The sequence below is a fragment of the Cephus cinctus genome, unplaced genomic scaffold (assembly GCF_000341935.2).
Source record: "Cephus cinctus unplaced genomic scaffold, Ccin1 Ccin1_scaffold0464, whole genome shotgun sequence".
NCBI classification, from domain to species: domain Eukaryota; kingdom Metazoa; phylum Arthropoda; class Insecta; order Hymenoptera; family Cephidae; genus Cephus; species Cephus cinctus.
In genome coordinates this window covers 121,443-146,425 of record NW_014333140.1, presented here as the reverse complement: position 1 = coordinate 146,425, position 24,983 = coordinate 121,443, and the positions used below count along the sequence as shown (strand labels likewise).

The following is a 24,983-nucleotide window of genomic DNA, read 5'->3' as shown; positions in this document are numbered from 1 at the left end:
CGTATATTCTGCGAGATTTTGATTTAGCCTCAATTTTATATTTTGAATATATTTTGAAAGTAATTCAAGATCCAATAATAGTAAATATTTGGAAAGCTTTATTCAATTTTCCGAATTTTCAATATTTCTGTGCAATTAATTTTTTTATTCTTCTCTCTTTCTTCTTATTCCTTTTTGGCTTTATGCCTTCATAGAGGGACAAGTGGCAGGAAGTCATTTGTTACTATCGGGCTTCTGTTCGAATATTTCTATTTTCATGTATCTGAATAAGTATTTAGCATTCTATAAAAAGAGAAACTATGTTCTCAGCGCCCTTGGTCCATTGTTGAACGTAACTGTCATAGGTGTTTTCGGAAATGAACCATATTGTAAAAGTTTGCAATCCGGCCAAAAGAAGATCGAATTTTACTAGTTATTTGAAGATGCTTGAGAATGTAATGTTAGGTGGTGCCAAATGCAATCTCCCTACTTATCTCTGGCTCACCACTATCGTCTTAAGATTTATTTCACAACTTTCTGCGTGTGCTGCTAACAATCGCCGTGTCTCTTTTTTCATTAATGTATCTGAGAAGGATCCAATATTGTTTGCACCTGTTACAATGAGCTGTAATCACGTCAGTCATATTAGACGGAAGAACTCGGAAAACCAGTCTCCCTGGGGTATGTTCAGAAACCTTTTTTTAGAGTCGACTGAGAACTTCTATCATTTCCGGTCTCATTGTGAGGGTTGTTTTGGGACCAGCGGTGAGTAGCGGAGAACCTCTGCCCGCAAGCTACATGTTCGTGTTCACGTTTAGCTCGGCTACGACGGGATTCGCTTTGTCGACGGAGGCGATGATCACAAAATCCTACTTTCAGACTCGTCGCTACAATTTAGCGCCATGATTTTGGAATCGCCTAAAACCGTAGAGTTGTGCATCTTTCTACTGATCTCTGATTTCTACACCACCTACAATATGTGGTAAAAATTAGTATCAACTTCGAAAAAGTTCGAGGAATTTCTAAGAGACGGAGCTGTATTAAATTTTGAAAATGTTCTTATTGGGTTAATTTTTGTGTTTATTATAAATCTGCATAATGACGATAGATTTGGAAGAGTATAAACGTCGTGTAGTTGAAATTAAAAGACAGGCGTATGAAAATGATATTAATGAAATTGAAGTGGAAAAGATATTCGATGAAGTCTTTGAAATGTTGGAGGCTAGACAAGCAAGCAAATCATGTAATCTAATTATGATGATCAAGTCTCTAATATTCCTCGTTTTTGCCCTGATTTTGGGTATGATCAGCCTCTATAATCATCCGTCCACGCATAATATACTCCTACGAAATTTACAAAATTTTATTTATCCCGGGATGAAAGTTTTTCGTAAACTGGCCGTACCAATAATTAGTAATTATCCTTCATTAACAGAATTTTACGACGAATGGTGCTTAGTTGAAAATTCATTATTTCGCGTAGCGGAAATGGATTGCTGGCCTTGTGATTCAATACGTTCTGTGCCGGACTTAACTGGTCATAATATTACAGCTTCCTTTAATCCCGGGATTCCTTACACTCGCATAGAAAATGGTAACATTGTAAATTTAAAAGAGCTTTTTAAATTATATAAAAATAATAAGGCTATTTTCGATAGAGATGCTAGTAGAGTTTTAACAAACAATGATTCATTCAGGTATTTTATAGATTTCATTGATTCGTTGTTACTATTAATGACATACTAACTTTGTTTTGCATTACAGAACTATTGAAGAAGTGCTTACGGCAAGAAACGATCTTTATCCAAGCAAGTACAAGGATGTTCATGTAACATGGAGAATAAATAGAATGACACCTGGAAGAATAATAAGAAAGCTGTTTCCTAAACCAGTTGAAACTCCAGACTGGTGGAGTCAAAGCATGGAGAAGTTTGTTTTTATAGACGAACCAAGATCTCCTGCATACACATTGGTCAGTTAATTTCCAATTATAATTCTTATGGCATAAACAGTTATAATAAATTGTTCTCTGCTACAGCCAAACCCAGAATGCAGTAACATCTTTATGAGGTGCACTAATGGAGCACGATTACTACATATGATACCTAGTCCAGAATGCATCCAACAGTGTAAACCATCTACTATAATATTGCCAGCGCACCATACATGTAAGTTAAAATTATAAAGATTGAATGCTGTAATACTATTATCAAAGTTAATTATTAAAACTTATATTTTTAGTATGGTACAATTGGTGGTATTGGCGACCCGTAAGTCTTCCAGCAACAAATTCCACTGAGATTTCTATAAACTATCTCACATCATTTTGTTAATTTTTTATATTATACATAATTTACTAAATCATACCAAAGACTGATAAATGAAAACGATTAATGCTAATATCTCTAAAGTATTGGTCAATCTGCATGTCCTTAAATATTTGGAAAAGTACTTAATGCGTCTGGTAGTACTAAACTTGTGTTTTTACTTTGAAATCAAGATTCACAGAAAAAAAGGTTATACAAGCAAGTTATGTCGCGTGATATTTTATTAACACGCAAATATATTATTCTATAGTCATATACAAGCGTGGCTGCACGCAGCGCATCGAACTGTTCATATTATTTACAATTAATGTCTCTCCCATAAAGGGGGACAGTGTTTCCTAAATATTTACCGTGAAGGAACACAATGTAGCGATAATAAAGTTTTAGGCTATACCGTTACGGAGTAATAGTTACCTAAGATCACACGGAAACGCAAGGTAATATAATACATCCTATTGTCTACAGTAGGCGATTTGAATTTAAATTTTGAGCACCGACTCACGTCCAGCCCTTGTCGTGCGCGTTGAGGAAATATAAATAAATATCGCTACGAAATAAATAACTTCTTGCCATCGTTGAATTTACTATGTTTTCCTGTTCGCGGGAATGTTATATTAATTAATTGGAGTACGATTCAATCGAACTTTTGCCTAAATGTCTGTTTAAAGATTACAGGAACTAAGGAAAGTAGTGCAAAGACACACAGTATTATCATACTATTCCAGGACCAGGCGTCACGCGAGGACGTCAGCTTGTGCAATGTTTGTCCAGCTTGAATGGCTACGAAGGATGGTGGTGCTACACCAAAAAATGTTCCTACAGTGAATGGCACCATTGGCACCCCTATCACAGGACTCGCCAAGTTTATAAACCAATTAGGCAGTAACGGTGTCATTCTCAGGAATAACATGTAATTCAAGAGGTGATCCCGATGCTTAGTTACCGTTATTGCCCACTCGTTAGCTTTCTCAGGAAAATATTTGTACAATAACTTTCTTCCAAGTATAGAGGAAAGAAGGTAGCACAGCGTAGCTCCAATAGCACTGCACATGCAGACCAACAACAGGGCGATAGGAAATGGAAAGAGGAATCCTGATAATATGGAAAGAAAAATGGATCCTGGTATTGCAAACGTTTGTAAACTAAAAAAGTATTTAAGGAATTATAACGTTGTGACTTAACAGTTGCTTCAAATTTTAAATATTAAATAATAATGAAAAAGGATACAATATATATGTGATGAACAGTCCTGTAAGAACTTCAAAGTAATACAGTTCTTTGTATCTATCCAGCAGTTTTCCAAGATTTTTGGCATCATCTATGTCCAATGGTAGTTTCATGTGCTGTTTCTCATTTCTGCAAGTTAACATCATTATTAATCTGCTTATAATGAAATAATATTAACTACTTTTGTTAGACAATTACTCTGCCAGTTCTGGAAAGCTTGTGTAAACATAGCAGAGCACAGCCAACGAAGTTAGGAAAATTAATCCAACAGTCAGGATAGCTTTCCTAGTAGATGTCTCCTCCAAAGTTCCATTTGCTGTAAATTTTAATATGAATTTTTAAGTAATCTATTAATGTTTATATTCGTTGCCAATCTTATCCATTACACAACAAATATATAAATCAGAAATTTAAACACACGAATAAATGATATATATATTAGACTGTGATAACAAGTTAATAATGATTACAAAGTTTAATCATAACATCACCTTGAAACTATAAAATCCTATCATACAATATAACGGTTAGGTGACAGTACCAAAAGCAAAAGTCATTCCACAGAAATTTGACTAACTAAAAAAATCTTGACAGGCGATTCATAAGCTATTTTATGTAACATCCGAGCATCAGGCGTTAATTACACGTGTCACAAGCATCTAATAACAATTAAAAAATGAAACATGCAAATTAAATAACCATAAAGCCACCCACAATAAATATAACTAAATATTTCCAAAACCAAAGAAAAATATTCTTTATCTTTTCCTTACCCATATTTGTACCAATTTTCGCACTCATATTCGTAAATTGGGGCAAAATAAAATTCCCAAAATAATACTGCTTGCGAGTTGAATCCTCCGCAACGTCAATCCGAATGAACGTCGCCTCTTCATTGCATTGAACAGTAATGATGGCGCCACCTCCATTTAGCGCGCGAACCATAGTGGAAGACATCAGGTATATAACAAGAAAAATAATTCTCTTTCCAAGTTTTAATTATCAAAGGACCATTCAGAAATTCATTAATCAGATTTTATTAATTCTGCAGTCTAATCACGCGTCATGTAAGAAAGGAATGATCCTATGAATCATGAATAAACTACTGTCATTCAAAGTAAGCAACAGTTTTATGTTCTGTTGACATGACCTATGAACCGGCTCTATCAATTGGCACAAATAAGTAGTAACAGATAGATAAAATCGAGATATTTCTTATAGAATATAACGCTAGTTTAGTTTACTCTAGACAGTACAGTTAATATGAGTTCTCTAACATAAATTGTAGTCACTATATGAAACAGTAAAAGTTGTTATGCATCCATCAAAGGCATTTGGTGGTTCAACTGGTGGACACAAAAAAACGAATCTTAGGCATCTGACAATTGAACAGAGAATAGTGACGTGTATCATTGGTCGTTTCGATGAATTAAAATTGTGTTAGACGCGCTTAAGCGAACGCCAGAACCGAGGGAGTTATCGTTAAAGACCAATTGCTGCTAATTGTTTGAATTAATCCCAATTAGTGAGGACACCAGACTATAGAAAAGTTTTCTTTTGTTATTAGTAAGAGAGCATCTTATAATAATTCTCATCCATAGCGACGATTTGACTATTTCCACTCGAACAAGAATAATTATTGTCCAAATACATATAGTTAAAAACGGTATATTCCTCACAAAAAATATGATAAAATCTTGTAAAGATTCCTAAATTTACACTTCTTTTTCACAAGGCATTAGACTTTTTGTTGGCGTCATTTTTATGAGCGTCAATTAAAGCAGCACTTGTTCTCATTAACGCGGAGCAGCTACTCTGTCTCTACAACAAGTTATAATGATTATAATGACTCCAAATGGGACGTTACTTTTCTTCTTATTTCACAGCATCTGAATGGTGACTTCTTTAAAATATTGGCAATGTTCTAATAACGTTCTTTGGAACAATATTCAATGGAGGATATCTTTGGAAAAAAGGGCGTGTAGCTTTTCCTGTTTTTATTGGCTGTAGCAGCTTCCGTCCTGTGGGCTGCGATATATTTCGGGCGGCCAACCAGTTTTTTGATCGGAATTATGAAGAATATTTGGTCTATTTCGGTACTTCCTTTCCTTTCCTCTGCTCTTCGGCAGAGAGTAGCACGTATGTACACAGCGAGTAGACTCATACAGATCCACTTACAGGCTCGTAGATACAGAGCAGTTAAATTTTTAGATTCTGTAAGAATTTTCTAACATCCACAGGCCACCTCTAAAAGAACAATATATACAAAATTTAATAAATCTTATATTCCATCTAATGATTGTCCACAGAAACCATACCATCCAATAGACAATTCCAGTTTAAGAACCAGTTACTGCACCTTGGATTTATCTGTTCATTACAAAAATCTTATAAGGAATCCTGCCTGAAATCAAAGAAACATGAATTCTAGTTATATAGGTACAGTATCGGTAACAGTAATACCAGGTATAATATAAAAGTGAACAGGGCGCTGCTACAGGCAGCGACGGCGCTGAAGAATGGGGAGGGAGGAAAAGAATATAGACGAAATCTAGAGGGAAGAGAGGAGGAGCAGCAAGAGAGAGAGAGAGAGAGAGAGAGAGAGGAATAGAGAGCGTAACGACAAGAGAAGGGAATGGATGCTGCCAGTGGAAACCAAGACCAACAACCCACCGTGCAACGACAGACCAACTCCAGATGCTGGGTGCGACTTATGTATGGAGCAAAATCTCAGAATACTTTGGGATATCCTGCCTGGTAATGCCTGGAAGTCGAATGCCTCGGAACGGTCCAAACAGGAAGTGGGAACAAATCCTGCGTGACATTTCCACCACGTTACCGTCCCAAGAGATGAATGTTCGCTCGCATTCCAAACTGCCAAGCGACGTACACATTACTCTCTTACTCTCCTCCTTTTCTCCTTTCTCCATCAAGACATTACTACAGTTATAGACCTAAGGTTCAAAAGGTTGATTCTTTACCAATAGACAGAGTCTAACAAACGCAATGCTTCTAGTTTCTCTTAGAGATTAGAGATAAAATACAGGTACGACATTACTCTAGGTAGGGAATGAAATATGGGAAAGAAGAGTAAAACGTAGAGAAAAAGAGAAAGAGGTATAGACCTGTTGAGTCTCTATATCGCTACCCTGGGCAAGGCACTCTGTACAGGGCTCTCGGTCTTCCTGAGGTTCCACTCCACTCCAATCCTCACATGTTCAGCCCCCTCTATGCCGACTATGTTTCTGTTAGCCAGTCAGTCTCCCTCGACTCGCTACCAAGCCTCTCTGACTCGAGTCGCGGTTAGTTGTGGGCGGAAATTAGTAGAACCCGTCGAACTAGTCGCGTTGCGGCCGCGCCGAAGTACACTGTCGACCCTCCGTCTTCCTGGATGGCTACAAACGTTATTCCTTTAGCAAATCTCAGTTGGTCCTTGTGATTTTCGACATATTTCTCATCATCTTATAACTACACTACGTCTCGCGACACACGTCGGGATTAAATTGTAAAATACAAGCTACAGGTTATCTATACCCACTGACTCTTTATACTGGCCCCTTCTCTCTTTCTCTGTGGTGATCGATCAATCAGGATCGATCGGTGAAAAATTGGGTGATTCGCAAATTGTGCGCCGTTCGAGAACTGTTTTGGATATCATCCCGGTTACATCATGACAGGCCTAGCACCACCGAAGGCAGCGTGCGTATATTAAAATACTTATAGATGAGTTTGGATTCTGTGGTGCGCGTTCGCGCCGTTTCTCTCTCTCTCTCTCTCTCTCTCTCTTACATAGTATAGACTTATTCTCTCCCGCTTAGGCATTCTATGTTTATTGAAATCTCGTGTTATAAATCGTGGAGGGGTTTTGGAGGGGTGAAGCGAAAGAGGAATAATTCTTGGTAGAAACGTAAATTCCACTAACCGTAGAAAAGAAGAGAACCCACGAGCTCTTACGATCATTTGAAATTCGATCAATTGGCAATTCTATTGAATAACTATTCTCTTCCTTCCTCTCTGTACTATTAAACCATGCATAATTCCCATGCATCAATGATTCCGCGCGTACACGTTAACCAAATGAAACGAGAGGATTGCATTCCGATTGCGAATGAAGTGTAGATGACATAGAGGCTCCCGCACCGTGGGTCTATTACGTATGAGCAGGATGCCACCGAGAAGTATGACATGTGCGCTCAGGCAATTTTAAGTAGCCGAGGAGAAACCTACAGCAACTCCATAAATAGTCAGCCGACATATTATTTAAGGGCCCCTTAGTATAGATACAATTCATAGACTAAAAAGACACTACGCGCCAAGCTAATGTTAATAATTTCTAGTAATTTAAAATTACTTTTTTCGAGTCGCTATAATCTCATTCATTCATTAAGTAATGTCGTACACCATTCGCTCATCCTGTACGCTCACCGACCCGTAGATTAAACCGCTTCTAAACGGATAGACATACGTTTGTCAAATACATATTAACATATGCAGAGGACGCAGAAGCAAATTCTATACCTGGTAGGAGGATCACTCTTGAGCGGTGACGTAGCTCGATCGCGACCCAACTGCGGATGTAATTAGTTTTCAAAACAGCCGGAAGTAGAAACGGTTCGGTCAGTTTTCCTCCTTTATACGGTCGAATCAAGTTTCTGACATTGGTCTTACGTTTAGGGCACGCCGTTAGCCATGCAGATATAGATATTCGTGCGAGCATTCCGTTTATATTTTACTATTTGCTATGCGTAGGTGATGCCGAGGGAACCTTATCCCGGGTTACTAGGTGTGACCCTGGTGCTGTTTGGCAGTCTCTCTTCTACCGCGTGGTCCACAACCGATGGACAGACTCTAATCTGCGAGCCGAGTTTGGAATTCTGGTCGACGGATAATGCACGATGCATGCCATGTACAAAATGTGCACCGGAATTCACTCTCAGTCCCTGTGCGGTGCACAAGGATGCGATATGCGGTCCACTTTCGGCACTGGAGCTGGACTGGTCCTTCCTTACGTCGAGGAAGAGACCAGAGAGTGGCAGAAGGATCGACGCGGTCACCTCGAAGATGGTCTGGAGATTCCCAGAGATAGAAGAGCAGTTGCGGGTTGCCGAGGAGACCAAGGATCTCGAAGGATTGACGGCTGAGGATAGCGGAGAGGAGTTCATCGAGGAGTTCGCATCTGCGGAGAATAAAGTAATTAATAACTGATAAGAAATTCATTAGACCAATTTTACCCAATATTATTTCCAAGCTTCTGAATCAATCTAACGTAGATTTTTTTCTTATTTTTTTTTCTGTAACCCATAGAGAGTTCACGAGAGACGAAGATCGAGTGGGGAATCCAATATACCCTGGGATTGGCAAACAGGAGCCTTGGTACTGGCGGTATGCGCATGCATAGTTTTCTTCCTGGTAGCTGGATGTTCGGCATTAATATACGCAAGACAATGGAGACGGATGAAGAGAAACTTTGAGCCAGGTAGACAGATAGATATCCTCTAGTAAGGTACCAGGGGGTGGTAAAGGCCGTCCCCCCTGGTGTCTCTTTGTTGTAACGTGAAAAAGGGGGATATCGTAGTAACCATAGGTAAAAAAGAGTGAGAAGAGACGGTGCCTTTAGGGATAGATAATACATCGCTCGGCAAACCGAAGCCAAAGGGTCCGCTGCATCGCGGCTCGCGCGACACGGCAGTCCTTTAAAATGCAAGACGGGATTTTCTTCATTAGAGGGCTGATCACGGTCTCTCCTCACCTTGACTCGACCTACCGCGCCCGGATATGACGTCTCACGTCCAACTGCTGTACCATCTATACTACCTGTACCTCCTCTTCGTTCTTCCTTCCTATTTCGTTCTCCTATAGCTATTCACCCCGTGACTTCCAGTTCTATTCCGCGTCTACACCCTTTACCAATTCTATTCAGTCTCCATAACGTCTACTTATTCAGATGCTCTGAGTATCTACTAATTTTTTTTAATCCATTATTCAGAATCTAAGTACCTCTATCCCTGGTTACGATATCCAGCAGATTACTACTTTAGTACCAATAATATATCTAACCGATAAGAATAGTGCTCCAGTCCAAGAGATCGTCCATTGCAAACTCGCACAGTCGCTTGCGTAAAGGATGCAAATGTGCATACGTGCGTGGGATAGTAGTAGCAGAGAAAGACAGAGAAAGAGCTCGGCAGAGAGACTGTTGTAGAGGATCGGTACTACGAATGCTAAGGCAAGAGGAAAATATATCCCGGTGTGGGTAGTCAGTGAATAAACGAGGCAGCAAAACAGAGTAGCGTATCGTTCTTACGAGTTACGTTGCACGTGTGTACAACGCTACTATCCTCCATTTGCATAACGAGCATTACGCAGAACTCCAGCTCGCCGGAACGTTCACCCACCTATACCAAGTATCAAACCCGAGTCTGTGGGAACACAAGTATCTCCATGTACATCAAAGTGCATGTAACGTTCTATCGCGGGAATAATACCGAAGATCTCGCTCCCTGTTCCCCATCGACCCTTTGAAGAAGCCACGCCGAATTAGCAATGCACGAACCGTCGTTGAATTGACGTTCGATCGGGACCGGTTGCCATGTTGAATTCCACATCTTAGTAGACAGCCGGTTAGGGCTCGTACGTTTAAGCATATTCTTAAAAATAGTACGTTAACGGCTCCAATGCGTTACTTGCTATACGTCGCGTGGGATCGTATGGTCCCGTTTTCATTGTAACGTTAAAACCAACCTAAATCCCTGCATCTAAATTCTACATGCATTAGAATGTACAAGGTGATGCGCGCATGGGCCACAATATATGCCAAGCCGATTAAGGGATATCGTATCCATGTATAATATAACATGCGCCAAAGGCCTTGAGAAAGCTAAACCGTATCCCCACGATGCATTCCAGAGGCATTCCATGCTACGAACTCGATACCATCTTACTCCCATACCGGTCCCTCTTGATATAGAACCAGAATGAGAAACGATGTACCGTCATTTTCAGCCGGCTTGGAGGAGATCTCGGCGAGACTGAACCTCATGGTAAAAGCTGAACTGGCAGAGCTGACCGCCGGGACTTCGATGAGCAGCAGTGATCCAGAAACTCGATGCCAGTATCTTGAGAAGCTCTTGGGTAAATATATTTTCTTATCAGGACCTAGAGCAACAAGAATAACTTCGATAGAAAACTCGTTCGATTCGCAATAAGCTAACGCAATATGCACAACATCACCATAGATATACAGCTACGCAATATTCACGTATCGCATACAAAATGAGACTCTGGTGTAATATATGAAAGAGCGTATAGAGAATGAAGTAGGTATTACTGACTGGGATTCATTATGAGCAGTAAGGCGTACTACTCTAACCCATGTAATACATACCTCACTTTCTCTCTCTCTCTCTCTCTCTCTTTCACATACACACTATCACTTACCAGTCAACACTTCGAGTCTGCACTCCTTGGACTTTTCATTCACAGTTTGGTACTACCAAGCCATACAGTACTTGCCGTTTAGTGGTGGTGTGTCACGCCAGGCAATAAAGATTCGCGTTGCGTTCGATTGGCCGTTCACTTGCTTGCTTGCTCGACAGACCGGAAGAGAGAAACACCGATGGTGGCCGGTTGGCCAGACGAAGGGGGTAACCTGTACATTGAGGAAGGAGAAACACCGAGAACCAAGAGAGCTCAGATCGCCCAGATTCATCGCAACATCGAGAGTATCCTCAGTCACAAGAGCATTCGGGATTGAGGAATTAAGTCTTTATGCTATAAATATTATAGTATAAAGTCTCTCTCTCTCTCTCTAGCCATTTCCTTTGCAATTTACTGTCACTCGTTAAAATATTTCTTTCCAATTCTCAACTCCATTGCCGACCGGAGACGATCAGTCTCCTTTGAACGAATGGAGACCTACGCGGGGAACATCCGAGTGGTATCTTTAGATTCCAAGTGAGACGCGAACCCACGACGAGATAAACTATTTATTTCATATAGCTTTAACGAACCTTGTAATATACACGCTTTGTATTCATAATTAATAAAGTAAGGACGAATCCGAAGAGACGTGGTCATTCACGGAAATCACACCTTGTACTTTTTATATATTATATATATATACATACTCGTTATGTATTTAACTTGTACCCATTACACCGTAGTAACATCAACAATATTTTCCATTCTTACAATTAAATATATATTCTTGTTTTTTATATATAATATATATAATGGTATAATTTTATGTCGTAAAAATAAGTGGGCAGGGTGCACCTAAGGCCTAGGAGGTGGCATTCATCATATTTTCGCACTTCCTAGTCTTCGTTCTCGTCACATCTCTTACTTGTCCAACATCTTCCTCTCTCGCTCTCCCACGCATCATCATCATCATTCCCCTTTTTAAATCACTACTTTTTACGACTATTCTCTTTGTAAACGTAATCACAGTATAAGGCGCTTCTACCCGAATAGTAAGGCCGTGACAGGCATTTATACTATTATGGTATTTCATTCTACATCTCTATCTGTTCTCACGTGTTTTTCTTGGTAGCTGACAATTATTGACAATTGACAGTCTACGATTGAGAGACTAAATCGCGACCAGGAATTCATTCGGATGAAACTGAAAAAACGTGCATTTCGATACGTTTACTACCCCAGGCCACGTGTAATTACAATCAGGCACTTTACCGTACTTTTAGAACTAAGCGCAGAGTCGTGACTCCGGACAAAAATATGATGAACGCGTTGATTCGTTATATAAAAGGTATCTAAAAAGATTGATTGTGTCAATGATACTTTAACGAAAGTTAATGGCTCATGACAACTTGGCAGCCGGGTTCGCTTCAACGAAAAAATATTCACTAACCGAATCTGAACCGCCTCGTGTTACACATATAAGACGTTCATTGTTGGCCAGGGAAAGTTTCAAAAAGAAAAAACTTTCTCTGGCAAAATTCGCCATACTCTCCGCGACGTCCAAAAGCATTCGCTTCGCAAAAGCATCATTAACGTGCGCGCTTAAGGTAATCCTGTGTTCCTGTTACATTTTTATCCTCCACTTCGCTCTTGGAATGCAAGGCAATAAATTACTTACGAGCTAATAAATAATAATATTAAATATTTCTCGATATACAGAATAGTTATTAAATAACTACAACCATTTACAGCAGTGTGTGTGTATATGTTTTTTTTCACGTTCTCTTCTCGCGACGTAATTAAATATATCATATATATCCGTGTACGTGTGCCTACATGTGCAGGGATATTCAGGTCAGGCGCATCAGGCAGATTTGACAGCTGTCAAACTGGGGTTAATTTAATTCCTCATGATATTTCGGCCTGTTGTCTAGTCAAGCGCGACAGAAATTTTTGAATTTTCATTGAAAAATCGCGAGAGTAACAAGGTAAGCGAAACAAGCGAGCAACCTATACACATATAATATGTAAGCAGATGTTGTTGAATGGTAAAGAATTTTAGGAGTTTCCTATACTCGCTGCGTGTGCGAGAGAGACCGACTTATGGGCGTTCGCGTGCGTAAGACAAGGACAGTCATTGCGAAACGTCAAACCATGAGTATACATACACCTGTTTGAAAATTGAATTTAAGAAATTTTTAGTAACGTTTCATCGAAACGATTGCATGTCAGCTATCAAGTCTGAGTGACGTCGTTGAACTAGATAACCTCGTACATATATACATATATAATCTATATATTTATATTTATTTATAATATGCTATTTCAATTTCTCTTACTTTCTCGCACTCACCTCTAATACTCTTCTGTACAAATATTTATATATAAAATATTCATCGTATCGACTAACTATCCACCGAAAGCATTTGACACTCGAATATAATTAAAAAAAAAAAGATTTAATAGACGCGTCCCAACGTTCTGTCTATTTCCATGCGTTTATGAAATTCGTCATAATTGATAATTCGAGGTTCGTCTTTCGATGAACGGTCATCGATATAGTACGTGCCCTGTTGGGTTGTGCCCTGTACATCATCATCAGGTATCAGTCATACCGATACACTCAGCAGTTCCTAACTAGGTTGAATACGCATGAGACACATCGCGATATCCCTACGTTAATCTAGACATCGGGATGTCATCATGACGATTCCTTAATACCCATGTATCACCATATTATTACAACGACCAATGCCCTGAACCAACGTGAGGCGTTGAATTCTTGGATATCTCTAGTGTAACTAACCACCTCGTCCGATCATTTGACGTATCCTCCTTTCACTTCTTTTCTATTCAGGCATTACTTCTTTTTTAGCCGATTTTTCGTTTTATCATTTCGCCATTCCTCTCTCCAAAGTACCACAAATCGGTGCAAAGAAACGGCTGGCTTTTTCTACACGTCGAATTGATCTTAAAGCAATATCTCCGTGAATGACTATTGAAATATTATAGTCGCTCAATCGACTCGCATATGAATTTCTGTATCGTGTACGTTTTTATGAAGCGCATTCGAGCCATGGTTATTAGATTAAGACAAGAAGTGTGAATCCTAGGCAATTACTATCTACTTAATAAAAAAAAAAATCTTATTTCTTCTGTTCATTCTCTTCTGGTACTTTTTAGCTACCTGGTGCTAATGTCCCATTTCCGATTAATGGACAATACGGACAGATGAAAATAGATATATACTGATTTTATATCATGTGAATGAAGTATGTCTATACGTGTGTGTATATGTATATATATATAGAGAGATATATAATTCACGAAATTTTATCCCGTGTCTATAATCTTGATAATTTCGATACTCTAAGTAACAAAGAATCTTGACACTAGCACGATTTGACCTATCTACTAAATTTAAAACTATCGATAGAGCTTGGAATAATTCGGTAAAGCCCTATGGACGGATCGTTCACTTGGTGACAGCACGATGGACGAGTAAGTTGGCAAATTACATTTTTTCTCCCTCTTTCATTCCACCCTTATTTCTGCTTGATCAAACTTAACTTCACAATTTTACTTCTCCCTATTTTATACAATCTAAAGGCACAATTTGTCCCGTTTACCGATGATGTCCGAAACAAGTAAAAAATGTCTTTAACAGTTCTAGGTATCTTCGTCTTGAGTTTCTTTTTTCCTTTTCTCGATGAATACTTTTTAGTTAGTGGCGTTTACTCACCGATACACACCTTGAAGCAGGGACACCACCGCCGCCATCATTTAGCCCCACGTCGTAATCCTTGTATTTACTGATGACTCTTACTCAAGAGATGCGAATTGAACTGATAAAGGTTACAGCACTGTTCCCCACAGATGTTACACTTCCAAGGGTTACTTTCGCTATGGCAACCCTTGTGGAGAAAGTACAAAGTTTGGTCAGGGAATGTTATCCTGCAGTGAGTACACTGTAGACCGCTGCTACGTGGATCCGGTCTGGTTGAGGTCGGTGGTTCACCCCTAGAATGGGGATTGGAGTTCGAGCCATTGTTGTTATTATTGCTCGAGCTTGTCGATAGTTTACGGCGAAGGTCATCTCGCAATAAAGATTTCAATGGGGAAACCTTTATAAGGGATGGTAATGGTAAGCTGCTGGACGTTGCACCATTGTCGTCCATTCCATTGCTGTTTGGTTCTTGCTTTATGGGAATGAGGGAAATCGAGGGAGTGATGGCTTCATCGCCACCACCGACGTTTCTGAAAAGGAACGGCCAGAAATCGAAATTTCTTTCAGTATTTATGTTCAGAATTGTAGTGAAAATATTTGGCAATTGCTAGTCACCTGTGAATGATACTGCTATTCATTGGTAGCTGATGATGACTACTGCTCGGAGCATTGCTGTTGCTGTCAGCACTTTGAGGACTATTTGGGCTATCTCCATTCAATGGGGTAGGACTCGCGTTGCGCTGGTTGTTTCCTTGCTCAGGATATGGAATGGATATTTCAACGTGGGGGGTAAGAAAATGCATAGGAGGTGTTACGTTGTCAGCGGATCTGTTACCCGTACTGTCGCCGCTATCTGATAACGGAGCTGATGGCATAGCTTCTCCTGGGGTACAACTGTTCATTATTGAGGTCGAACTGTTTGGTCCGGGATTGTCAAGGTCTATTCCGTGTCTGAAAATAAATTCTCGTTATCGCAGTGGCCGTTATTTTCATTTATTAATATTATTCCGCATATGTGAGAACGGACCTGTTAAAGAAATGTAGCCTGAGACACTTCATAGTAGCTGCTCGATAGTTACACAATGGACATGATTTGACCATGTCGTGTTGGCCGACATGTTCATTCTGAAAATGTGCTCTCATAGCTATCTGCCTTTGAAAACCTCTATTACATATTGGACAGTGATAAGGCAACGTTTTAGAGTGGGTTGTAAAATGTTCAGCTAAGTGATCCTTTCGGAAGAACCTTTTCTGGCACACGCGACACTCGTATGGTTTTACTCCTGTGTGTCTCATCTGAAAAAATAATATTAAGACTGATGATATGAAAATAAATGGTATGAGTAGGTATCCCTACTTTATGCCGCCTCATATTGGCCCCATTGGAAAATTTCATGTTGCAGACATCACACTCAAACATCTTTCTGTGCGATCTATGTCCGGAATGTCCCTCTTCTGCATCTCCATCATTTTCTGTTCCCTCGATGCCTTCAGCACTTTCCCCAGCTTCACCACCAGCAAGACATTGATCTTGGTGTGCACAAAAAGCTGTCTTATTTATAGTTTCATAGTTATCACAGCGTTCACACCTAGATAACCAAAATTAAAAAATAAATAACTATAATTTGCTAATATATTATCATAGAATAAAAACTGAACCAATCTAACCTGAAGGCTGGTACAGCACCATCGCTGCTGTCATAATTGGTATTAAGTGCAGCTTCATTGTCAGGATCCAAAGCCTCGTCCTCCCTATGATTTGAAGAATCACCAGCTTCAGCATGAGACGAGGAATGAGAGTCTACCTCGTTTTCCCCACCACCGCCATCGACCCCATCTGACATGATACCGAGCAGTGGGACTATCCTAAGCCCTTCGTCCAACCTATATCAAATAAATGGCAAAACATAAATAGCATATCCAAGAATGTATAAAAATAACCTCCATATCTTGTTTACTATTTAAAATTATTATATCACAAACCATAAAATAAAGAGCACTAGATCAACAATTAAGAACACTATAAAAGATAGGAGTAAGAGAGAGTGAGTTTGGTGTGGCACTTCTGCAATGAATCCCTAGGGAGACAGTAAATCGCAGGTGGTATTTTAACTGGGCAAATCTAAGACTTCTCTTGTTTTCCACGCATCCATTACCTGTCAGTTCATAGAACCTATCTTGTGTTAAAACTGAGTAAAGTTTGAGGAGGAATTCGAGAGCAAGGTGCAGTGGCACAGGTATTACCCAATCCTGGGAAGATTACGGCATAGAAACACCTGGTGGTAGAGCGCAATGCCAGAGTGCACTGCACTTTGTCCCAGTTTTGACCAAATCCGTCACTCGTGACGTAGTTTTCGCGGCTTTTCCGTGGAAAGGAAATGATAGTATTGAGGAAAAACCATAATACCTAACAGATCTACTTACTCACATTCCTCGGGCGGCGAGCCTCCGTCTCCCTTCAGAATTTCCCTCGTCCTCTTAGCACCTATGACCGCACGCGCATCCTCATTTGATTTTTTTCCTTTTTCACGACACGACAGGCACACAAATAAAATGTAACGGAAGTGCGAGCTATCCGTATTCTCGTTCACCGATATCGGTCTCCACTGTTACCAATTGTTGACGCAAAATCCACTGAAACACCATAGTCTTACCTGATGAATACTTCACAACCGTTTACTACTTTCAAATTAAATATTACTCTACTCTCTACCTCAATTCATTTACTTTCAATTAAACCATACTTTTACCATTATTGTACACCTTCAAAGTTCTCCAATTGAAAACCGATAACTTTGCTCACGTTGGCACCACATATGATCAACATCGACAAGTTGTCAAACGTCACAGGTTGTCCCATTTATCTTGAGCATTGCTCCAAATGACGAGTTTCATTTCTACTTTTACAGGAACGACTAGTCTACACCAATAAATCATCCATTAATTACACATTCTGTAGTTTCTGCAATAAACGATATAACAATAACTTTCACAAGATGCACTATAGTATTTTGATCCTATAATAAAGCTTTTAGCAAGTAATATACCTTACAAGATGTAATACGAATCCTTTCCTCGGAATCATTGTGCTACTTGATTCTACGAGAATCAACATCCTCTCTGGAAGATAGTTATGGATTATGATAATGAGTAGTGTGTCAGGCACTTTGCTTGTTATCTTTTATTACTATTTTTTCTTTATCTCAGTGTATCCTAACGTAATTCCATTGTATCTGCTTTAATATACGTACATGGAAGTGTATATGGCATGAATTTATCTCAGAGAACGTTTTACGAGGTTGGCAGTACGTTGGGCGCTTGACATTCATCACATACTGACTTTCTGTGCGGTAGGTTGCTGTAAGATTGATCTGTAAACAGTACTCCAAAAGTGCCTTGGACCAATTTGAGCGAATTATCAAGAAGACTGATATTATCATTCCGAATAAATAGGACCAAGTTAATTACAGACATTCATAGATATATAGAACAGGCAAACTTTTAATGCGTACTGGAAACCATTATTATACTCGATTGAATTTCGGAGTACATGAGACGAAAATACAGTGAAGCATTCAAAATCAAGGTAATAGTTATTATAAAATCTTGTATCAGTTGATATATCTATAATAAGAGTGCTTTTTCGTAATGCGTTATTAGGTATTTATTGTAAATTTATGAGTTCGTAACGACTTGTGTTTACTGTCAGTAGTCTAGTTGATTGATTTAAAAAATGTTACGTGATCTATATTGTAATGTTTCTTTCTGGAATGCTTGTAACTTTCTTTTATAGGCATATTTTATTTTAGTTTTTGATGCTCCGAAACCATCTCTACACTATCAATGGAGAAAGGTTTAATTAAGTGGATGAGAGGGAGAGAGAAAGACGGAAGGAGGAACGAAAGAGATAGTATGCGCGTTATGATGGCGAACTGTTGGGCGTAGCTCGTGGTACCTGTTGATTAACGTTTAAATAATTATTAATAAACCATACGATTTTTCGCATTGTTGGATCTGTGTGTTAAATGACTTTTGTATTACTGAGAAGAATATAATAATGAAGTCTCATGGTAATATATTAATTTGTAACCGGTCGTTATATATGTTTGAATTGTTAGTATTTTTAAAATTTCACAATATGTGTATGTATGGTATTTTGATACTTGTAACCAGTGGCAAATATCTTTACCAATTCTTATCACTTGGTTGCCTGTTAGAACAGACAGCATGTACAAATATTTGTGCAGCCAGTTTCAAAAGTAAAACAAAGCTCTTTGGTATCCCAAGAGTAGATTCATGAGTCAGCATACATAGCTGACAGAGTTCTGAAATATTTTTAGTTATAACCGGATTACAATTCTGTTTTAGACTTAAGTGATGGGCAAGGGTGAGGAGAGTACAAGCACAGAGGCAAAGGAATCAACGCTTCTGGCAAAAACATCTACAGAGGCTAGTAAAATGCTTGAAGCAGCCTTGTTACAAATGGATGGAATTATATCAGGTAAATTGTCAAGATATTGAAATAAGCTCTTAACGGTGTAATACTTATCATAAAATATTCATTATACTATTGCATAGGAGCTTGTGCAGAAGGAGGATCAGATGGGAACTCCGAGTGGAAGGATTCTGTGAAGGAAGCTACGAGAAATCTAGTAGCAGCTATACAAAATGCACCAAATCCACCACCACCGCCAGATGGAAATACTATGGAAATTCTTTTAGAATGGATGCAATCTGTAAGTAATTAATAAATCAATAATTCTAGAAAAACTTTTCCTGTGGGGCCTTAATAAAATTCCTGACATTCTGAAAGTACATAAGAATTTTGGGTTGTCATGCTATAGGCGCAATTTCTTGTTAACAGAAAAACGTGGTAAGTACATTGCGTACGAATAAGTGCCATTGCCCCACGAGTGTATACATGCTAACAATAAGGCTATTACTGGAAAAACACGTGTTTCTTATACAAGAAAATATAGATACTCTTGGAAAACCTAAAGCACCCTGAAACTCTCATATACGTCCACACATTACGACGTGTCAAACCCTTCCGGAAAAATATTGTTCGCAACGTACGGAGGTACTGCATAACACGTGGGTCGCATCCGGTCCCGTTTCCGGTACGCATTTTCCACCCAACTGTTGACAATCAAATTACCGATCACGTATCCACGTATCCGGACATCGTGCTGTAACATAGGCAGTGGTCGCTGTAGATAATTACTCATCGTGTCTCATGCATGCAGGTTTAATGAGTTATAGTGTAGGACTTTGAATTTATAAATGGGAAAATTGGGACACGATACCACGTAAGGAACTAATAAAATTCTTCCTTATTATGTTTCTAGGTATTTTATTGCTAGTGTGATCCAGGAACTGAGTGATAAAATAAATCCAAGATCAATGTTCTTCCCTCGATTACTGACCATTTTTACGATTACAAGGAATCAATTGGAACTAATATAAATGATAGCATTCTCTTTTAGAAGCTAATATGTTTATATGTTCTTTAATATGTTCTCTCTAATATGTTCGCCTTAGATATGTTTGCTTGAATTTATTCTTCTTTTTTGTCTTTTTTTGTTACGACCTTAGGCGGTATTTCCCTCTGGCCAGATGAAAGGGGCAGCGCCCCTTGGCGATAAAGACACAGAGGGAACACTGGCTCTATTTATAAAGCCGCCGTCTCGAAGGATTTCGTGATGTTAATTTTAGTTTTCGAAATGAAGGCGTACGTAGCGCAACGCACGACTTACGGTATCGCTCTGATCACAAATTCAGTGAAGATCAACATTTATTATTTACTGGAGAGAATCTAGAGGCGCGACTGATTCACGCTGACTCGATTGTGCTCCATAATCCATTTTAAAATTGTGTAAAACAATAACAAATCCCTTCAGTGATTACAGTGCAACCAAAGAACGTATTGGTATAAGCTTTCTTTTATCTTTTACACGTGTTATAAAAATATGCGAGTGAAGAAGTAATCGTGTACCGAAGCTATATAATTAACGTAGATAATTTCCGTGTTCATATGAAAAAAGATGAAGAATTATTGATAAGAAGAAAAAAAATGGAAGACTCCTGGAGCAGTGGATCAACGGTGGAACGTCAGGATCTAGATCCAATACTGGAGGAAGAGGATAAAAGTCAATCAAAAGGTTTCTAATTCTGTGAATCTTAATTAGAAAGTAATGAGGTTCGATTGGACGTTCACCAAGGTTCCAAGATCAGAACACGATACACTTGGCACAGCTTTTAAAACCCTGTCTGAGGAACATTGCCACGTCCGGACGTTTATCTTCGGCATGCCTGAACTAGAAACGAAACCTCATTTCGGCTTTTAATGTTTCTATCATGGAGAAATAAACTACTGTACAAAAATAGAGTAGACCATTAAAAGATGATCTCAATATATAAGAAGTTTCAAAGCACAAATAAACCAACTCTAGAATTCATGCGTAAAATATGCTCTAATAAAACTACAATAAACAATACTGAAGGGAAACATCTTGAAGAAGATTAACGATAGTCCTGACTTTATATTTTAGATTCCCAGTCAGATTCTTCGGATGCCACGTCAACGCTTAAAAGATGGGACTGTCGTTGGACACCATCGGAGGCTTACGACTCTTCAGGAACATCGTCGACATCGGAACAGGGTGAAGAATATGCTGAGGATTATCCCAGAGGAGTAGCCATAGACCTTCCTGGTCCTCCGAGTAATTCTCACAGTGCTTGCAGGTCCCAGGGTTGTCTCTGTCAGGTAGAACTCACAAATTAGTAAATCACAGTCAATTAAAATTCATCAACTACACTTCCAATTGTCTAGGCTTGTCTTCTTGGATACGCCAGAGTCATCGCTCTCCAGGGTAGTGTTCCTAACGTCTGCACAGCTTCTGCTAACGTTGCCCATCTTGCCTCTCTACCACCGTTGTATGCGACACCCTGCTCCAGCATTTCCAGCGAATTGCCATATCGCTCGACAAAAGAGTCATCGCCTATGAGATACATAAACACTGGATCTCATTGTCATTCTCAGAAGATCTCAACGGCGCAGATGGCCAAGGAATGTAATCTACGTGCTGCAGGACTCAGAGCAACCAGCACTACCTCCTTACCACCCAATCCTAGTCGCTGTGCTGGTTCACTGGATCGAAGGCGGCGCAGATTACGCAACAGGAGTGAGCGGGATCAAAGAGCAAGATCACATAGTGATTTGATCTGCTGTGATCGTGAGAGAATACAGTATTGCTCTCACCAGCAGTTCCAGTACGCCAGTAATCCTTATATGAACAGCTACAATAGTAACACAGAGGTACAGATGAGTGTAAAGAGAGTTTTCAATAAAGCTATACGAATTCCTTTGTGCCACAATGAATATTTGACCTATTACCGCCACCTTTAGATTGTTATTTTTTATTTCAATCAGAATTGGAGAAAATGTAGGATCTGATTTTGTTTCAGGAACGGCTTAAGAAGTTGGAGAATGAACGTGGAGCTTTACACATGGAAATATCCGTTCTATCAGAACAAGTTGATGCACAGTCAAGCAAGATCCATGAATTGGAAAATTTACTACAGGAGAAGAAAGATTCATTAAGACAGATGGAGGAAGCGTTACAGAAGGAAATGCTATCAAGGAGTGCTTTGGAGACGCAAAAACTCGAGTTACTGAGCTCCTTATCAGAGATAAAATTGAGACATGCCAGTTTGGAGCACGAGAACTTGGCTCTACGTAGTAGCAGTCCTCTGTCTAATGTAAGATGGTCGTTTGTCCTCCTCAGGGGTTCGCTATTAGGTTAATTTGTGGATCATGCTCTACCTTTATTTCCCAGGGCGAACGATTTAGCAGACATGCAGGACAGTACAGCAGCTTACCAAGACCGCCTACGTCCTCGAAGAAGGGAGTCGTCTTTGGTAAGGTCTCCAATTTAACTCCAGGAAGTCACACAACTGTACCATTGGCTATTAGGGGATCGTCCGCGAGGTGTCTCTCGGCGCCGATTCTAGGTTTAGACTGAATCCTATAAGCATGCTCGCCGTGTGTTTGCGAGGCTGCCACCTCCCCTAAGCGCACCCCTAAAACATTCTAATAATATTTAAATAATCACCTTCAAGATGAAAAAAGAGTCGGAATGTACTAACAACTCATAGCACGAAATTGCTAAGGAGCATGAAGCTTCCTGCTCGAAAAAACCAGTCCTTAAAAAAAAAAACTGTTTATTCTAATACAAATATTTTCTGGATATTATTCTAGCTGAAGAAGAGAAAATAGTTATTGGTGAAGCTGCTCCACAGCCAGAACCTACTCCTCTTCCGAAACCTCTGGCTGAACTCTCAATGGAGGATGTTAGTGACTGGTTATCCCGTTTAGGTCTAGAATGCTATGCAGGTGAATTAAGACGTTGGGGTGCAACAGGTACGAAATTACTGGACACAACACAAAATCAAATTGAAAAGGAACTGGACATCAAGAATACTTTGCACAGAAAAAAGCTTCTTTACGCAATCGAATGCGAGAGATGCAACGGAGTGGGCTTCCTCGGTTCAGAGAAGGTACAGTGGAAAACAATGTATCCTGTTATCCTAGTGTCTCTGAGAGAAATCGAGCTTAACTGTAATCACAGATGGATAGTGCTGCGGTTTTGCGCTGGCTGGACGACATAGGACTTCCTCAACACAAGGAAGCCTTTCACAATGCCAAAGTCGATGGTCGCGTTCTTCATAGATTGACCACTGAGGATCTGCTGAATCTCGGTGTCACAGCGCAGCTTCACGCGGCTAGTTTACGTCGTGGCATCCAGGTCCTGCGCGATCTCAATTTCAACTTCGACAACCTGGAGAGACGCTCTATCAATGGAAACGGTGCGGATGGTAGCAATGTTGCTATGTGGACCAATCACCGTGTGATGGAATGGCTGCGTGTAGTTGATTTGGCTGAATACGCACCTAACATGAGAGGATCTGGTGTTCATGGTGGTCTGATGGTTTATGAAGGCCGTTTCACTTCCGAACTACTTGCTACACTCCTTAGCATTCCTCCAGTGAAAACTCTACTTCGTCGGCATCTGACAACGCACTTTAATCAACTCCTTGGAAGGGAGGTGGTTCAGCATAAACGGGAAATTGAGAGTACTCTCGGTTTCGTACCACTCACTCTTACGGCTAGACTAAAAGTAAGTGAGAGTATATAGACTGCTTTAATATGAAGACAATACGATTTTATATATATTACACAATGATCTTTATATCAGGTACCAAAGAAATCCCAATTCACGCTCAAACGTAAGAAAAGTAAAAATGAGGTGGATTATGGAAATCTGGTCTGTCCTCTGGACCCGTCACCACCAGGTACTCCATCCACGCCCTCATCAACTCCGGGCAGCCCTAACTTGAACTCACCCACTCTCTAACCAAACAGATTCATTCGATCGCAGCATCCGAACTAACTCTCGTAAGTCTAACTCTACTAATGGCTGAGACAAGGGCTAATGGACTATATCTAATTCGACATAACATTAGGACAATCAAACGTAGCTTTATTTCTCATAAAATTCATTTGCTTGACAATCATCTTGTATAAATGTGTCTATCAGAGCAGTATCGACTTAAGAAAGAAAAATTTATAATTATTTTCAGATATGGATGAAGCTGGACACAAGAAAGTAATAGGCTGCATATAAGACAAGCAACAACCAGCTCATTAATTAAAACTAAATTATAATCAAACTCCAGAAAACATTCAATCAAAGATAACAATGATAGAAAATATACAAGCAGCTCGTATAATTAGTGAATATAACACTGCCTGGATGTGAACCAGCTAATCGTTAAAAACATAAATCTAATTAATAATAACATGAAAGTCTAAACAGTGTAATAACACTAAGGCGAGTCCCGGCGGTTGAGATAAATGACAGATATTTTTTTAATATTTCTTTTTATAGAATGTAAGGATAAAGAAATAAAAAAATAGGAACCGGGACACGACTCGTCATAATCAATACACAATTTACAAATAATTCAAAAGCTCATTGTGCGCGATAATAACAATATTCTAGATCATTATCGATCAGGATTATAAATGAAAGCCTGTATTTTTAATACTAAAGTATTCTACATAAATGTTGGTCGCGGTACAATATCATTGACAACTGCTAGTCTCTACTTTAAAAATGCGGAGAGGCTCATCGACCTTTGGCCCTTTGACTTCAATCTCCGCGGATTACTACGAGTTTGACTGAAATAAAGCAATGCCAAGTAACTTGAGGTTCCACTTACTAGATTAGAAGGTTCCTTTT

The 24,983-nt window shown here is 39.4% G+C and overlaps 5 protein-coding genes and 1 long non-coding RNA gene across 17 annotated transcripts; 3 read left to right on the top strand and 3 right to left on the bottom strand.

The window, feature by feature from the left end:
* Positions 1-118: 118 nt before the first annotated feature.
* On the top strand, positions 119-2,454 carry LOC107268077. Of its 2 annotated transcripts, XM_015740461.2 has the most exons (5): positions 119-1,279; positions 1,415-1,676; positions 1,744-1,951; positions 2,018-2,147; positions 2,221-2,362. In XM_015740461.2, the coding sequence occupies exons 1-5, from the start codon at positions 1,078-1,080 to the stop codon at positions 2,310-2,312; spliced, it is 894 nt and encodes a 297-aa protein (XP_015595947.1). In that variant the 5' UTR covers positions 119-1,077; the 3' UTR covers positions 2,313-2,362. The 2 variants fall into 2 exon arrangements, with proteins under 2 accessions (XP_015595947.1, XP_015595946.1); XM_015740460.2 differs by having other exon boundaries at positions 121-1,676; positions 2,221-2,454.
* Positions 2,455-2,505: 51 nt separating this feature from the next.
* Positions 2,506-4,603, bottom strand: LOC107268078 (transmembrane protein 41B). The gene is made up of 4 exons (XM_015740462.2): positions 4,307-4,603; positions 3,732-3,849; positions 3,534-3,662; positions 2,506-3,448 (listed from the first exon to the last, which is right to left on the bottom strand). The coding sequence occupies exons 1-4, from the start codon at positions 4,488-4,490 to the stop codon at positions 2,941-2,943; spliced, it is 939 nt and encodes a 312-aa protein (XP_015595948.1). The 5' UTR covers positions 4,491-4,603; the 3' UTR covers positions 2,506-2,940.
* A 342-nt stretch (positions 4,604-4,945) lies between these two features.
* On the bottom strand, positions 4,946-6,317 carry LOC112494400. The gene is made up of 3 exons (XR_003059787.1): positions 6,207-6,317; positions 5,852-5,937; positions 4,946-5,780 (listed from the first exon to the last, which is right to left on the bottom strand). It is a non-coding gene; the product is annotated as an uncharacterized LOC112494400 (long non-coding RNA).
* Positions 6,318-6,982: 665 nt separating this feature from the next.
* Positions 6,983-11,596, top strand: LOC107268080 (tumor necrosis factor receptor superfamily member wengen). The gene is made up of 5 exons (XM_025085357.1): positions 6,983-7,232; positions 8,283-8,723; positions 8,838-9,009; positions 10,536-10,664; positions 11,129-11,596. The coding sequence occupies exons 2-5, from the start codon at positions 8,286-8,288 to the stop codon at positions 11,284-11,286; spliced, it is 897 nt and encodes a 298-aa protein (XP_024941125.1). The 5' UTR covers positions 6,983-7,232; positions 8,283-8,285; the 3' UTR covers positions 11,287-11,596.
* Positions 11,597-11,608: 12 nt separating this feature from the next.
* On the bottom strand, positions 11,609-17,849 carry LOC107268075 (zinc finger protein Pegasus). 5 transcript variants are annotated; one of them, XM_025085355.1, is made up of 8 exons: positions 17,727-17,849; positions 17,424-17,641; positions 17,108-17,313; positions 16,348-16,563; positions 16,037-16,268; positions 15,707-15,975; positions 15,295-15,630; positions 11,609-15,224 (listed from the first exon to the last, which is right to left on the bottom strand). In XM_025085355.1, coding segments are annotated over exons 3-8 (1,518 nt in total). In that variant the 5' UTR covers positions 17,110-17,313; positions 17,424-17,641; positions 17,727-17,849; the 3' UTR covers positions 11,609-14,761. The 5 variants fall into 5 exon arrangements, with proteins under 5 accessions (XP_024941123.1, XP_024941122.1, XP_015595941.1 ...); XM_025085354.1 differs by having other exon boundaries at positions 17,430-17,641; XM_015740455.2 differs by having other exon boundaries at positions 17,104-17,641.
* A 35-nt stretch (positions 17,850-17,884) lies between these two features.
* Positions 17,885-24,946, top strand: LOC107268070 (liprin-beta-1). Of its 7 annotated transcripts, XM_025085350.1 has the most exons (10): positions 17,996-18,265; positions 18,489-18,749; positions 19,048-19,180; positions 19,258-19,415; positions 22,147-22,440; positions 22,518-22,692; positions 22,940-23,238; positions 23,310-23,858; positions 23,937-24,136; positions 24,322-24,946. In XM_025085350.1, the coding sequence occupies exons 3-9, from the start codon at positions 19,057-19,059 to the stop codon at positions 24,093-24,095; spliced, it is 1,758 nt and encodes a 585-aa protein (XP_024941118.1). In that variant the 5' UTR covers positions 17,996-18,265; positions 18,489-18,749; positions 19,048-19,056; the 3' UTR covers positions 24,096-24,136; positions 24,322-24,946. The 7 variants fall into 7 exon arrangements, with proteins under 7 accessions (XP_015595930.1, XP_024941118.1, XP_015595928.1 ...); XM_015740444.2 differs by lacking the exon at positions 18,489-18,749 and having other exon boundaries at positions 17,885-18,029; XM_015740442.2 differs by lacking the exon at positions 18,489-18,749 and having other exon boundaries at positions 17,998-18,265.
* The last annotated feature ends 37 nt before the right edge of the window (positions 24,947-24,983 follow it).

Bases quoted from the DNA above. Each gene is read 5' to 3' on its own strand.
- LOC107268077 (XM_015740460.2), top strand. From the start codon at position 1,078: ATGACGATAGATTTGGAAGAGTATAAACGTCGTGTAGTTGAAATTAAA. The intron at 1,952-2,017 runs GTCAGTTAATTT...TCTCTGCTACAG, and splicing joins GATCTCCTGCATACACATTG to CCAAACCCAGAATGCAGTAA. The intron at 2,148-2,220 runs GTAAGTTAAAAT...TTATATTTTTAG, and splicing joins ATTGCCAGCGCACCATACAT to TATGGTACAATTGGTGGTAT.
- LOC107268078 (XM_015740462.2), bottom strand. From the start codon at position 4,490: ATGTCTTCCACTATGGTTCGCGCGCTAAATGGAGGTGGCGCCATCATT. The intron at 3,850-4,306 runs GTAAGGAAAAGA...TAAAATTTACAG, and splicing joins GAAAATTGGTACAAATATGG to CAAATGGAACTTTGGAGGAG. The intron at 3,663-3,731 runs GTAATTGTCTAA...GTTAACTTGCAG, and splicing joins AGCTTTCCAGAACTGGCAGA to AAATGAGAAACAGCACATGA.
- LOC107268080 (XM_025085357.1), top strand. From the start codon at position 8,286: ATGCCGAGGGAACCTTATCCCGGGTTACTAGGTGTGACCCTGGTGCTG. The intron at 8,724-8,837 runs GTAATTAATAAC...TGTAACCCATAG, and splicing joins TCGCATCTGCGGAGAATAAA to AGAGTTCACGAGAGACGAAG. The intron at 9,010-10,535 runs GTAGACAGATAG...CGTCATTTTCAG, and splicing joins GAAGAGAAACTTTGAGCCAG to CCGGCTTGGAGGAGATCTCG.
- LOC107268075 (XM_025085355.1), bottom strand. The intron at 16,269-16,347 runs GTTAGATTGGTT...TTGGTTATCTAG, and splicing joins GGTGCTGTACCAGCCTTCAG to GTGTGAACGCTGTGATAACT. The intron at 15,631-15,706 runs GTCCGTTCTCAC...ATTTATTTTCAG, and splicing joins AGGCTACATTTCTTTAACAG to ACACGGAATAGACCTTGACA.
- LOC107268070 (XM_015740438.2), top strand. From the start codon at position 20,714: ATGAAAAAAGATGAAGAATTATTGATAAGAAGAAAAAAAATGGAAGAC. The intron at 22,441-22,517 runs GTAAGATGGTCG...TTTATTTCCCAG, and splicing joins GTAGCAGTCCTCTGTCTAAT to GGCGAACGATTTAGCAGACA. The intron at 23,239-23,309 runs GTACAGTGGAAA...CTGTAATCACAG, and splicing joins GCTTCCTCGGTTCAGAGAAG to ATGGATAGTGCTGCGGTTTT.